Source organism: Glycine max, chromosome 15 (assembly GCF_000004515.6).
Source record: "Glycine max cultivar Williams 82 chromosome 15, Glycine_max_v4.0, whole genome shotgun sequence".
NCBI classification, from domain to species: Eukaryota; Viridiplantae; Streptophyta; class Magnoliopsida; order Fabales; family Fabaceae; genus Glycine; species Glycine max.
Window position 1 is genome coordinate 1787800 of NC_038251.2, and position 12862 is coordinate 1800661.

General features: G+C 33.5%; 1 protein-coding gene across 2 annotated transcripts; it reads right to left on the minus strand.

The window, feature by feature from the left end:
• Positions 1-204: 204 nt before the first annotated feature.
• On the minus strand, positions 205-8221 carry LOC100799449 (serine/threonine protein phosphatase 2A 55 kDa regulatory subunit B beta isoform). Of its 2 annotated transcripts, none has more exons than XM_006597122.4 (14): positions 7678-8221; positions 6820-6923; positions 6611-6709; positions 6405-6524; positions 5326-5532; positions 4138-4229; positions 3736-3854; positions 2632-2755; positions 2264-2387; positions 1492-1560; positions 1316-1407; positions 1152-1229; positions 996-1066; positions 205-881 (listed from the first exon to the last, which is right to left on the minus strand). In XM_006597122.4, the coding sequence occupies exons 1-14, from the start codon at positions 7787-7789 to the stop codon at positions 745-747; spliced, it is 1548 nt and encodes a 515-aa protein (XP_006597185.1). In that variant the 5' UTR covers positions 7790-8221; the 3' UTR covers positions 205-744. The 2 variants fall into 2 exon arrangements, with proteins under 2 accessions (XP_006597185.1, XP_003546654.1); XM_003546606.5 differs by having other exon boundaries at positions 5329-5532; positions 7678-8100.
• Positions 8222-12862: the final 4641 nt, after the last annotated feature.

The window sequence follows — 12862 nt, forward strand, 5'->3', positions numbered from 1 at the left end:
ATATTGCATACCAATAATGTTATTTGAACTTCAAATGTATACTAACCAGAACCAGCAAAAAATGGGGGCTTACCCCCCCCCCCCCCCCCGGCTTAAACGTTGCAGAGATAATCCTGTTTATCCTACATAGCAGACTAAAATTATTACCACTTAACAAAAAATTAACAGGTACTACAGCAAAATTAGACTTTGAAACATGTCAAATTAAATTCCAACACAAAATTAATCAATAAAAAAATGATGCACTGCAGGTTTCAACTGCTCCATCCCACAGAAATATCTGGGCAAAAAAAGAAAAGAAAAACTACATTTTTTAATCTGAATCCTGGTGGCAGATATTGAAACATCCTTTAGTATCTGTTGTAGGAGAGCTACAATCACATTTTCTTCTTCACTTGCAAGCCAAACACAATTTGAAACATTGATTGCACCTTCTCTTTCAGAAGAAGATACAGAAATAGAGGGAAAGAATATTAGGATTGAAAGGAGGGGAAGAGGAAAAAAAAAGAGATGCTGCCCATCCAGTAACAAAATAAGGTCTCCTGCCAATCCAGGAATTTCAAAACAGCCACTTCTGGATCCTTTTTCTAAAAGCTCTCTGAAGGGCACTTGTAGTGTGAGAGTTAATAGTGTATATGTATCCTCCAACCCAGTGTGGTTGGTAAGATGGGAAAAGAAGAAGCCTTCTCCACAGCAATATGATGTGACCATGCAGATACACATTGCGCCTTCAATCATCTCTCTTTACGCATAGTACATGTACAAGCTATTTGCAGCAGCACAAGCAATTGAATTCTCACTTGGATGCCATGCTAAGTGCAGCAACTTTGTTGTGAAATCAAAAGAATTCCCATTAGCATCCACTCCAGGGGCTTCTGCTCCTGTTCAAGAATATCGAATATTGAGACTTGTGACAACATTATAGTAACAAACCAATAAATATTTATGGAATCTTTGCTCAAATCATACAAGGGAAAATGAAAAAGAAAACTGACCCCGTCTTACAACACGTGTTATACTATTTCCCAGTGATCTCGAAGGCCTTGAAGGGGTTGGAACTTGTCGTCTGAGGGAACTCAAAAGTTAATATAAATGCTACTGCAATGCCTAACTAAAGACTATACTTGATGTCAGAGCTACCATAAAATTACCTCATTGGATTTTTACTGGCTTCTAGAGTTGTAGCCTCAGCACTTCCAGGGGCACAACCAAACACACGAAATAGATTACTGTCAACAAGTGAAACAAAATCGTAAGATGCAGGATAAACAATTCCAACGGCGATTGAACCGCAGATTAAGTTTGTATCAGAGACCTGTAAGAACCAGTTGCTACGCGCAATCCATCACCACTTAGACAACATTCGAACTTATCGAAGATTGAATCATTTTCATATAAATCACAAAGCTGGCACGTTCAAACAAAAAGCATAACCAGTTATAACTCAGACAAAACAGTAGAAAGAAATTCATAATTCATCACTTATCAAACCTTGGGTCTCAAATACTCATGAACCTGGAAAGTTGCAACGGGGCCTGAATCCATATTAATGTCCCACAACTGACAAAACAAGTCATTAGTGAAATGAGATGAAGCTTTAAGAATTTATAACATACAAGAAGAAATCCCCCAAACAAAGTCAGAAATGAAAGATGTCGATATGTTTATCTACACAACATTTGAATTTGAAAGGAACAGAGACCTAAATCAATAGTTATTATCCCATATATATATACTAGTATTAAAGGTTCATCTCCATGTCAATTTCCCACCCATTTGAATGGTTTTTTCCCTGCCCATTTCCCCCACCCATTTGAATGAATTTTTCCTGCCCATTTACATGGTTTTTTTCTGTCCATTGTGTGCCATCATTGGCACGAAATTTCTATTTTGATGATGATTCTGTATGCATATGAAATGTAGGAAGTTGAATTGGGGTTATATGCAGTATTTAGTTAATGTTATTTATGAAGAATTTTTTGTTAATATAATTTCTGAGTGTTGAGGTTATTTGTATGATAGATTAATTTTTGTACGTGGATTGGGTGTAAATTTTAACTTAAGAATTAAGTTAAGGTTAATTTTTTGCCAAAATCATGCTAAAAAAAGTTTCCTAAATAGTGTGTTTCTTTAAATATTTATTTTCATGCATATTTAATAAATTTCTTGCTAATTGAAAAATACTAGTAGTTAAAAAAATACATTCCCAAAATATTCTCCCTTTAACAGAAAGAATTGATTTTGAAATTAGAAAATTCCAAACCTTTAAAGTCATGTAATCACGACTTAGTATGTATCTTCCATCCTTCCCAAATTTTATGTCTGAGATAGAAGCAATAATCTCTGTGAAAAATGATCTGGACCCTGGGGCTTCCTGTTCCTCAAATCTGCATCAAATGCCAAGGGTATTGTTTATTAGAGTCTACCAGCTATTAAAAAAATACATAAATTCATGCATATAACAGGCTTCAGAAAAATTCTGCTTCAAAGTCCAGACCAATAATGAGAAACAGATGACCTATCCAGAAATTCTGTCAACTGTTTAAACATTTGTTAAAATCTGAAAGCCTTATGGGAGGAATGGGATACTTGTCAGGAACCAACAAGATTATAACAAAAGAATGTACTTACAGTTTAGCATGAGAATCACATAATGCTGATTGTCGCAAGTCAACAAGACGAATTGAACCCTTTGAACTGCTATATGCCAACGTATTACAATGTGTAGGGTGAAATTCTGCTGATGTTATAACCTCTGCAATAATAATATCTAGGGTCAAGGCTCAACCGATACTTTTAAAATGGAACTGAGCAGGCAAAAAAATAGAAAGCAAATTATTCTTCCTTCACTTTGCCCTAAAACTCATGCAAGCTCAAATACTATGTTCACTGCACTAAAACAGCCATCAATACAACCTTAAAACCCCAGTCTATCACTTGCAAATCCCCTCTCACTACCAACCTTCAACCCCCTGTTTTTCCCTACCAACCTTCAACCCACCTGTTTTTCCCCTTGATTCACCCTACAAAACCAGAATTCTTATATGTTAAATTATAATCCTTACACTTTCCTACATCAAACAAATTGAGACCGGAAAGATTTACCCGGGCAAAAGGTGCTCAAGGGATGGATTTGCCTTAGTTTGACTTGGGTGATTTTTTTATCATGTTTCCCAACCCTAGAGCTGGTCAAGATTGAGTCTAGGTGAGGCTGTGCCAGCCACACCAGCCCAAAGCTTAGACAATACCTAATCCGAACAGCAAGCCTAAAGAGAAAACAGGAGATTGGACTGGTTGCATAAAATTGTGTCTCGTCACTCATTAAGTTACACATCTATGAAATAAAAATATATTATCAAAGGATAAAATTAGCATTACAAACATAGTTTGGATGCTTAAAACCACCATAAAGTAACATTTTTTTTTTCTGACATGGTAAATTTAGAATGGTTATTGTGATACTTTTTAAGATGAACCCAGGTCCAACCCAACTTGAATGGCTCAAGTCTGGTAGAGAAATTTGAGCCCAGACCTGGCCCAATTTTTAAGATGAGTCAACAGGCTAGGTTGGATTAATGAACAGGGTAGGCCATGGCCCATGAGCACCCACTGTCAGTCAACTACAACTTATACGTTGCAATTATTTCTCGAACTATATAAATTAATTAATTTTAGAGTTTTACCCTGATACTGATAATGTATACACTAAAGGATAATTTTTCTTATCAAGCTTACCTGTCAGATCCTCCATATTTGCAGGCTTTACATCAACAATATTAAAACTTTGATTGCTAATTTCCAGGTTCCAAAGATTTATTCGCAAATCATCAGCTGATATGAAAGTTTCACCATCGCTAGAAAATATGAGCAACATAACACCATCCAAATTTGATCAGTATCTAGAAAACTATGAAAATTTTAAAAAAATAAAAACAATGTGCACAAAATCACGTAGACATAAAGCAACACCCCATAAAGAAAACAATTAATCATCTTTTTAAGAAACATCACAACAATAAGAGAAATAAAAATGATGAATGCAAGATTGACACTGAATAGCCTTTAATTAGAATGAGAACCAATTTCAACCAAAATTTGCTAGACTATGGCAAATACATATTAAGAAAACTAAAATACCTGTTATTTGAAATAGAATTGATGTGATAATCATGAGCGTGTGCATACACTCTACGACATCGAGCAACTAAACTGGTTTCATGGCTACTTACCTACATATTTTACAACACAGGTTAGTACTACAGATTCTCAAACAAGCAATTGTGGGTTTGAAAAGAAAGAACTTCAACCACTTCAAATTCTTTCTTCTCTTCTAAAGTATCAAGATCAGAGAGCATAATAATATAAAAACTAGTAAAAACTACACAAAAAAATGGAATAATCAAAAGACAAAATTAAACTCCACTATTTCTCTTGTTGCTTCTTCCTCTACTTTCCTCTTCTTTATTAAGAGGACTATCCAGGACAGCTAAAATTTCTACCCATATGAATATACTGAGATGCACCTATTAAAAGCACTTAAGCACACTCAAACACAACATGCTCTAAGTTTTAATAGTTATGCGTCAGTATGATTATTTGGATCAACTTTTTTTAGCTCCCCTTCTCCTTAAAAGGAGAAGCTGGACTAAACACAAATTCTGAAAAGCTCATAAAAATTAATCAGCTCAATTTTAGTAAAAGAAAAGGGAGAAGAGAAGGCTTTTTAAAAGTTAAGGGAAGAAGCTTTTAGGAAAAAAAACTGGATTCTCATTTTTTCTCTCTGTCCCCACTCCCCTCTCTCATTCCCAGTTCTCTCGTCTCTCTCCCCACTCTCTCTCTCAGGCTATCTCTTAAGTTAAAAGATGAAAACTGTCAAACAGCTACTTTACTTTAAAAGCTCTTGTTTTCAAGCTTATACTTTAAAGTAGTTTTTAAGCAAAAATAAAATAAAATAACTGAACCAAACATTTGATAAGATTTCATTTATTTAAATAGAGAAATTTTAAGTTGTTACTTGTTATACCCTAAAATAAATTGAGAAATCTTTACTAGAATTATGAAATCAACCGCTATTAATATGTTTGTTGTACCAAGCTTTGTGAGTTCAACATATTTCTGCCAGGCTGTTTTAAATTCAATGCAAGAAGAAACAACATAACTTCATTTAATTTTGAAGAAGAAAAAGTAAGCATTGCAGAGCTTTGATGCTTTCAAGTTTATCTAATAATTTCTCGAATGTTCATAGTAAAAGTCATATCATGGAAAATCTTATCCTTCATGAATATTAACAGTAAAAGAATTGCAAGTGGAAGGGTTGAATACAACTACCATGGGTAATCTTAGTGATGGTAGGCCTCCTGGTGGAAATGAAAAGTCATTGCTTATATAATTGTATCTATCTGGAGATCCTCCATTTACAAGATATGGCCTAGAACTACTTGAATTGCTTGAACTAGCAATAGATCCATTCCCCATAGATTTTGAAGGGTCAACATTCATCTCAGAAATCTTCTTGACCTTCTTTTCTTGAACCTGTTCAATTATCAGATGAGGTAAAATATGAATGAATGACCTAGGGGATGATGGATCAATCAAATTATTCATATGAACACACAAGTCAACAACAACAGAAGTCAAGGAATCATATAAGTTTAAGACCAAGGCTTAAAGTCAACTCAGAGTACACAAAAAAGAAAAGGTGAACGACACTGTAATGGGACAGAGGTAGACCAAAGGCAAGACCTATGTGATATGAAAAGGACTTGGGTGACAACTGAGTTGAGCCATAGATGACACGCAGAAAAGAGCAATGAGTTACAGGGATTGGCCAGAAATATGCTGACAAGCAGTAGGCCAATGGAATGGAGTCAAAACAGAGAAATCTTGGGGGTGCTAAAGTGCTTGCATGAAAGAGTATTCAATCAAGGGTTTTTAAATTCTTTGCTCTAAGGAGAAAAAGGGAGAAGCCATGAGATAGCCCCCAAAATGAGGTTAATGGGGGACGGAGACAGGTTTTAAATCCCTACTTAAAGTTGCAGCCGCAAATCACCATGATTTCTGTAACAGTAGAGGGTGAGAGCTGCAGAGCAAAAATATTTCTCAACACAATTTCTGCAGTGCCTAAGACTGACACCATGGCAGACTGATAGTGGCATTACATCATTCTATTAATAAATACAGTTCAAAATATAATTGGTAACTTAGAAGGCAAAGCCTTTCCAATAAAATCCAATTAGATAAAAGATATACGGGCTCAAGCATACATCTCTGTAACCAGAAAACTGCCAAAACATGTGAATTGGTAAAACTTAGTTCCTCAGAAGTGCAAACTTGTGCACAATTTATCAATGAATTGATAAATGACAGCACTGAAAACATGCTAAAGGTGATCATTCATTTCATACCTTCCAAAATTTGATCGTTTTATCATTTGTAGAAAGAAGGAACAGGGCACCATTAGCTGTTTGGCACCATCTGATTTTGTTGATTTTCTCTTCAATCTCCAAACTCTTAAGATAGTCAAACTGAAACAATGATCATACATTTATAAATATTGACTCTTCTGACCCATAGGATGTTGGTGCAACATTACTGACCAAATGATGATTACCTCTGGCTCATGACTCTGAAACTCTGTTTTGTAACGGAACTCAGGATGCCTACCAATAGAATAGTCCATCCTCTCCAAATCCCTTCTTGATCCACCATGCTGCATGTTTCAGAAAACATACATGTTACAATATTAAGTGCATAACAAGGAACCTATTTGGTTTTTTTTTTTTACACAAAAACACTTGCATAAGCAAAAAATAGTCTTACATCTTTTGTATCTGTTCTCTCAAAGAGAACCACTCGACCACCTCGATCACCAGTAGCAAGATGATCACCAGACTTGTCAAATTCAATAGCAGAAATTATGTCCACTGTAGGAAGACAATAAGGCCAATAATAAGGAAACTTTCACATTATCTTGAACCACAAACTAATTCAGATACAAAAGCACCGACGAAATTCCTCTTTTGCAACCATTAGGACACACACTCAGTCAGTCCCAATCTTCCCTCCCCTTGAAAGAACCTAATTCCATATCTAGATAGTTTCCTTCATATAACACCACATATCTGACTAACACTTATCAATATTTCCATTTTATTTTCACTTTTGTTTGGAAAGAAAATGAGGTTTCCTGCCTGGCACAGACAGGATTGCCACACACACCCATTCTTAAACTATCACCTAAATTAAAGAGACACCAACCTAGCAAACACTGCCAAAATCAAATTGTCTTTTACATTGTCAAAGACACATGTTAAGACCAGACCCCAACAGTCAATCGTCAACGCCACTCACTAAACTACACCACACCAAGATCTAAGCCATCATACTCAATAAACTCACACGTTGATTGACAAAACTAAAGCAACCAATCCTCAACAACAGAAGTGGCTGCAGCACAAACAACGCTAAAACCAAACAAGACCCACAACCAAACAAGGATTAAAACACTGACCCAAAAGCCAAAACAAGCATTACTCGACAAAACAAACAAGGGGGCGACGAAACACGATCCGAAACGGATCGAATCAAACCCTAATCCCAAACCAGGAATTGGATCCGACAGAGAGACGAAAAGCATGCCCTCTTTTCTCACGCACGAATACGAGGTAGGACAATTACCTTCCTGAACCTCTTCCCCTGCCGTGCGTTCTCCGAAGACCTGCGAGAATTTCCACTCCAGAGGGTGCGGTGGAGCCGCCGGAGCTGCCACTACCTCATCGCCACCGTTCATTTGTCACGAAATCAACGGCCACCGAACACGCGACTGAATCGGCCAATCCTATGAGTGCATCAAAGATCGCTTTCTGGGTTTTCACAAGATCATAGGTTCACAAAGACCCGTCTAAAAAAAAATAAAATTTCTTTTCTCTTCTCTTTGGGTTCCCAGTTGAACCATTGGAACACAAAAAAGACCAAAATTTCTCTCTCTCCTATGCCCCTTTCTCTATCTAAGTTATTCTCTCACTACAAGGAGAAAAATGGAATTTTCTGTATTAAAAAATTACTCAGCAAACGGTTTTTTGGAGATGAAAAAAAAAAAAAAAAAAACATAATCACACGTACACACTAACACACACTTGTGTTTAGTTCTCTCTCGACAGTAGGCTCTGTTTGTTTTTTTACGTACCTAACTAAAACATATAATTATAAATTTTCCTCGTCTGTGATACCTCATTTGTTGTTACTCAACGAAGTGTACGTAGTTTGATTGGACTGTGATAGTCGAGGAGTGTATACTGTGTGGCCGGACTGGGATGGCTGTGTGGTACAGTCAGGTGAGGTTAAGAATAATTTTTTAAGATGATGAAGTTGATTAGTTAATTAAGGATTTGTTTGGATTGTTCAATTAAAAAAATGTCGTTCTATGAAATGACTTGAATGTCCTTGTTTTATTTATTTTTCGTACTTGTTTTTATCGGGAAACAAGACCATATTTATAAAAAGGAAGAGGATTTTTAAGAAATATTTTAATGAATGAAAAAAATTTGGTTACAAAAAAAAAGAAGACAAAATTTGGGTCTTGGATAATAAGATCGCTTTGCATGTGAGAATGGTGAGAAAACACATGCAATGCAAGCAGTCGTGTTACGAGTGTGTGATTACTTGTGCTTGCACAAGTTTCAATTCCAAACCTCTGTATGACCAATAACTTGATTTTGACATTTGAGATCATGAGATGGGCGTTTGCTCATACAGACACACGACACTTTTTTCTCTAGTATTTGGAGTTTTCTTCCCTTATGATGTTAGTGTTGTTACATTTTCTGTGCAATAGGTATTTACGCATATTTCAGCACTCATTCTAAAATAGGTAAGTATTTCTATTTTTCTTTTTAATATAAAGTTCAAATTATTTTGTCAATATTTGAAATTTTATCTGCCAAAGAAAACCTTTGAAATTTTATCATTTACTTAAACTTAGTTATGAAGACAACATTTTAAAAACTAAATAATAAATATTATCAATAACTAAGTGGAATATTTGAAGTGTAGGAACTTCATGTGTCAGATTGCAAGTGTAAGAATGACAAAGCTATATCTCTAAAAGTAAACCCCTAGGCCGTTGTCTAATAGATTTGTCATGATTTTTTTTTTCTTTAGGGGGGATGAAAGGATTATTTACGATGGACAATGACAAATTCCTAAATGATTGCTATATACTGCGTGAGGTCGTGTTCACGATGATTGAAGCTCAACTTTGAAATTGACATGGCACCATCATGCAGGGGAAGAAGACGTCATTTGGGTGTGTGTGTTTCATAACACGATTGCTATTGATCGAGGAAAAACAGAGAAAATGAGGCTAGTCTTGGAACAAATCGTGCATAGGTTAGGTGCAACCCATGTGCAGGGATAACCAATAAGTAAACAAGAAATTATATTTAATTAGTAAACATCTTAGGCACTAAACGGAATCTTTTTTAAAGAAAAACGTCAATAACAAACTTTTTAACACTGCTATAAACATATATTATTATTAATTAAAATTTATTTAAAACCATAAATTTGTTTAAATTTCTCTATGTAATGAGTTTATTCGTAATTTTATTGTTTCAAACATATTTTCACTTAGGTACTTGTTAGATGAAGTCTCTTATCAATTGGATCTTCATATATCCAAAAATTTAATGGATTTTTCTTTAGTTGAATAAAGCCAGTGATTCTCTTGTAATATATATATATATATATATATATATATATATATATAGTAAAAAGGATGTAAAAAGAAATGGTTAAGAAAAGTTTGTCATTGTTTGGACAACTGATTTCTGATTACCCTTGCTTTGTGCATTGTATTGCTTTCAATTCTTATTATACTGATAACTATAGTTACATTTTTTTTATCTTAGGTAATAATATAAATTAGTGAGTAAAACAATAAACAGTTTTAAATGTAAAAAAAGCTTTAAATATATTAAATGGTTTTTAGCAAATAAATTGAATTATTTTTTAAAATAAATAAAAAATTATATTTGTAATCTCTTAACTTATCCACGCACCTGATGCATATAATAGAAAATTCGTTATAAATATAATATTGTGTGACTGTACTAAGTATGCAGCTTTATTAGTATTATTTTTTATTAGTGATTGTAATATTTTTGTTGTCATTTGGAGTTTATTTTACTGTTTTAACGTTTAGGACTTGTATAGCATATTTGCTCGAAAGCTCTGCCGGTGAATTATTGTCGCGGCTTATAGTATTTTGCCATACAAGGTAGCAGAGTTAGAGGGTTACATATACTGAAGCATTGGGTCACTCACATTGGTAAGTTTCTTTAGAAATATTTTTATAATAAGAAGAAAAAAATAAAAATAAACTTCTCTATAAATTAATCATTAATTAATTTATAAAAGTTCTTTCATATAATTTTTCTAAGAGATGAGAGAACATCTACAAATTAATTAATAGAAAAATAATTTTAACTTTTTTGAGAAACTCTTTTTTTTTCAAAAAATATTTCTGGAAAAACTTATCCAAATATGTTAAGTTGTTTATTCTCCGGGTTAATACTGTATTGCCCTTGTTGAAGAGTTACATATATTGAAGTAGGGTGTATTTGAATAAAGTTCATTTCAATTGAACATGAATAACCATAGGAACATAGATTCACATTGGAAGTTCACTGGGAAGTGGGAATGGAGACTCAAACGTGTAAACAAACACACACATAGACATGTCTGGTGGGATTTGTGGAAATGGAAGTAACAACAGGTTTTGCTTGTGAAGTAGTTTAATTAGTCGCTTTGGCATATCAAGTTTGTACATCAGAGCTTCTCGGTCTTAATATGATATGAGAAGTTTTCTAGTTCGTGTCTCTTCTCTCAATTCTTTCTCTCTTGTTTACATCATAACACAATTAATCTTCAAGTTTCTTTATTCAGCCTATTTTTTCTCAAATATAACATGATCCTTAACATCATTTCGGCTTCCATCATCCTTAACATAATCATTTTATCATTTTCCCAAATAACTCTTTAGAGTTATAGTCTCAAGTTTGTACTGTCCAATTACCTTCTGCTCTAATCTTGCATAAAATCAGGTAGACTTTCTTCATGTCAATTTGTTACATATTAGGGTGATATTGCATCATTCTTGTTATTCAGTTTCACAACTAATTTTTTCCACTTCAGGGCATAGAGCATGAAGGGCACTGTACTGCTTTTGCACGTACATGATTGTTGCATGTACCTCAAATTGCATTGCTATAGATGATTCTACTTTACCTGTACTTTCCTGTCCCATTAATTGTGCTGTTGATAATAAACGGATAACATTGTGGCATAATAGGCTAGGCAATTTGTCTAATAAAGTTCTCAGTTGTTGAACAATAAATTGCCCCTTTCTCCTTCTGGTTCATGTCTATCTACTTCTTGTTCAATTTGTTCTTTGGTTAAAATGAGAAAGCTATCTTTTCCTTCCAATCTACAATATGTAGCTGATTTTTCTTTTGACTTAATTGACAGTGATATAGCTAGGGGTCCTTATCGCCATAAGACACATCATGTTGAGCAACATATTTTAACTTTGATGGATGATCACTCTTGATCAACTTAGACTTATTTGATGGCTGAAAAATTGGAAGGTCCTGATTGAATCATGCAATTCTTTACAATGATCAAACTCAGTTTAGAAAGGTGATCAAACAATTTAAGTCAGATAATACCAAGGATTTCGTTTTAATTAGTTTCCTTCAATAACTATAAACTATCCGTCAGTTGTCTTGTGTCCAACAACCCGAGCAAGATTCTTTCAATAGCAACATTAATTAAACGTTAAGCTATATATATAAAATATAAAATGTACCACACACTGACACACATGAATCTCATAACAAATGCAAAACTACATATTTGAAAGATCTGAACCCTTACAATCATATCAATACAGGTTAGTACATAAACAGGATACTATAAAAAAGTTATTTACGGTTTATATGATCTTTCTATTACTTCTTTTGTCAATAAATAATTTAAAATTTCACATTTCCCCGTTTATGTAACCATTAATTAATTAATTAATTAGTTGACTGTCCACCCAGAGATAATTTTACAAATGAATTTTGAGTTCGTTCATAGGTAAAAAAGAAAAAAGGAAGCTGATCAACTGCATGAAGCACTCAATAATAGTATTTTAGGCACGTCAAATACCCTGGTCTTTTCTGTGTTATATTCTGTTTGTTTTGTAAATGCAGTTTGAATGCTTAACTCCTCCCCAAGATCTTTGTTATGCTCACCTGTGTTGGTAGTACTATACTAATTTGCTAAATGCTAGGGTCTGCATTCAACGTCATTAATTAAGAAGTTTCAGATATAAAAAGATATTTCATAATTAATCACATCATTAATTATGATAATTAATTAATTACATTATTCGTAGTAATAGAATATTATTTTTATTTTATAAACAGCTATAAAATAATATTTCCTTTTTTATAATAATTATAATCTTGGTGGTAGCAAAAAATATAATAATATTTCACTAAAATATTTATTTTATTAAATTAAATTCTCTAATTTAATTATCAAATAAATTATTTTTTTATAAAGATTGAAACACTAATTTGTACCTGATTTCATAAGTTCAATACTAAACTAGTAATAAATTATTCATAATTTATTTATTTATTAATCAAGATAGACGTCTAACAACATTTTTTAATGTTATGATAGCATGAAGTAACATCATTTACCTTTTAGAACTACAAGAAAAATATAATATTTTCTTTCATTATTTATAGCTCAAAATTAACTCTAAAATATAATATTATTATCAAACTAGCTAACATATTGAATTAATGAA

Coding starts and splice junctions, on each gene's coding strand:
- LOC100799449 (XM_006597122.4), bottom strand. CDS start 7,789: ATGAACGGTGGCGATGAGGTAGTGGCAGCTCCGGCGGCTCCACCGCAC. Junction 4,230..5,325: donor CACTAAGATTACCCATGGTA/GTTGTATTCAAC, acceptor TAAAATATGTAG/GTAAGTAGCCATGAAACCAG. Junction 1,230..1,315: donor GTAGCAACTGGTTCTTACAG/GTCTCTGATACA, acceptor ACTTGTTGACAG/TAATCTATTTCGTGTGTTTG.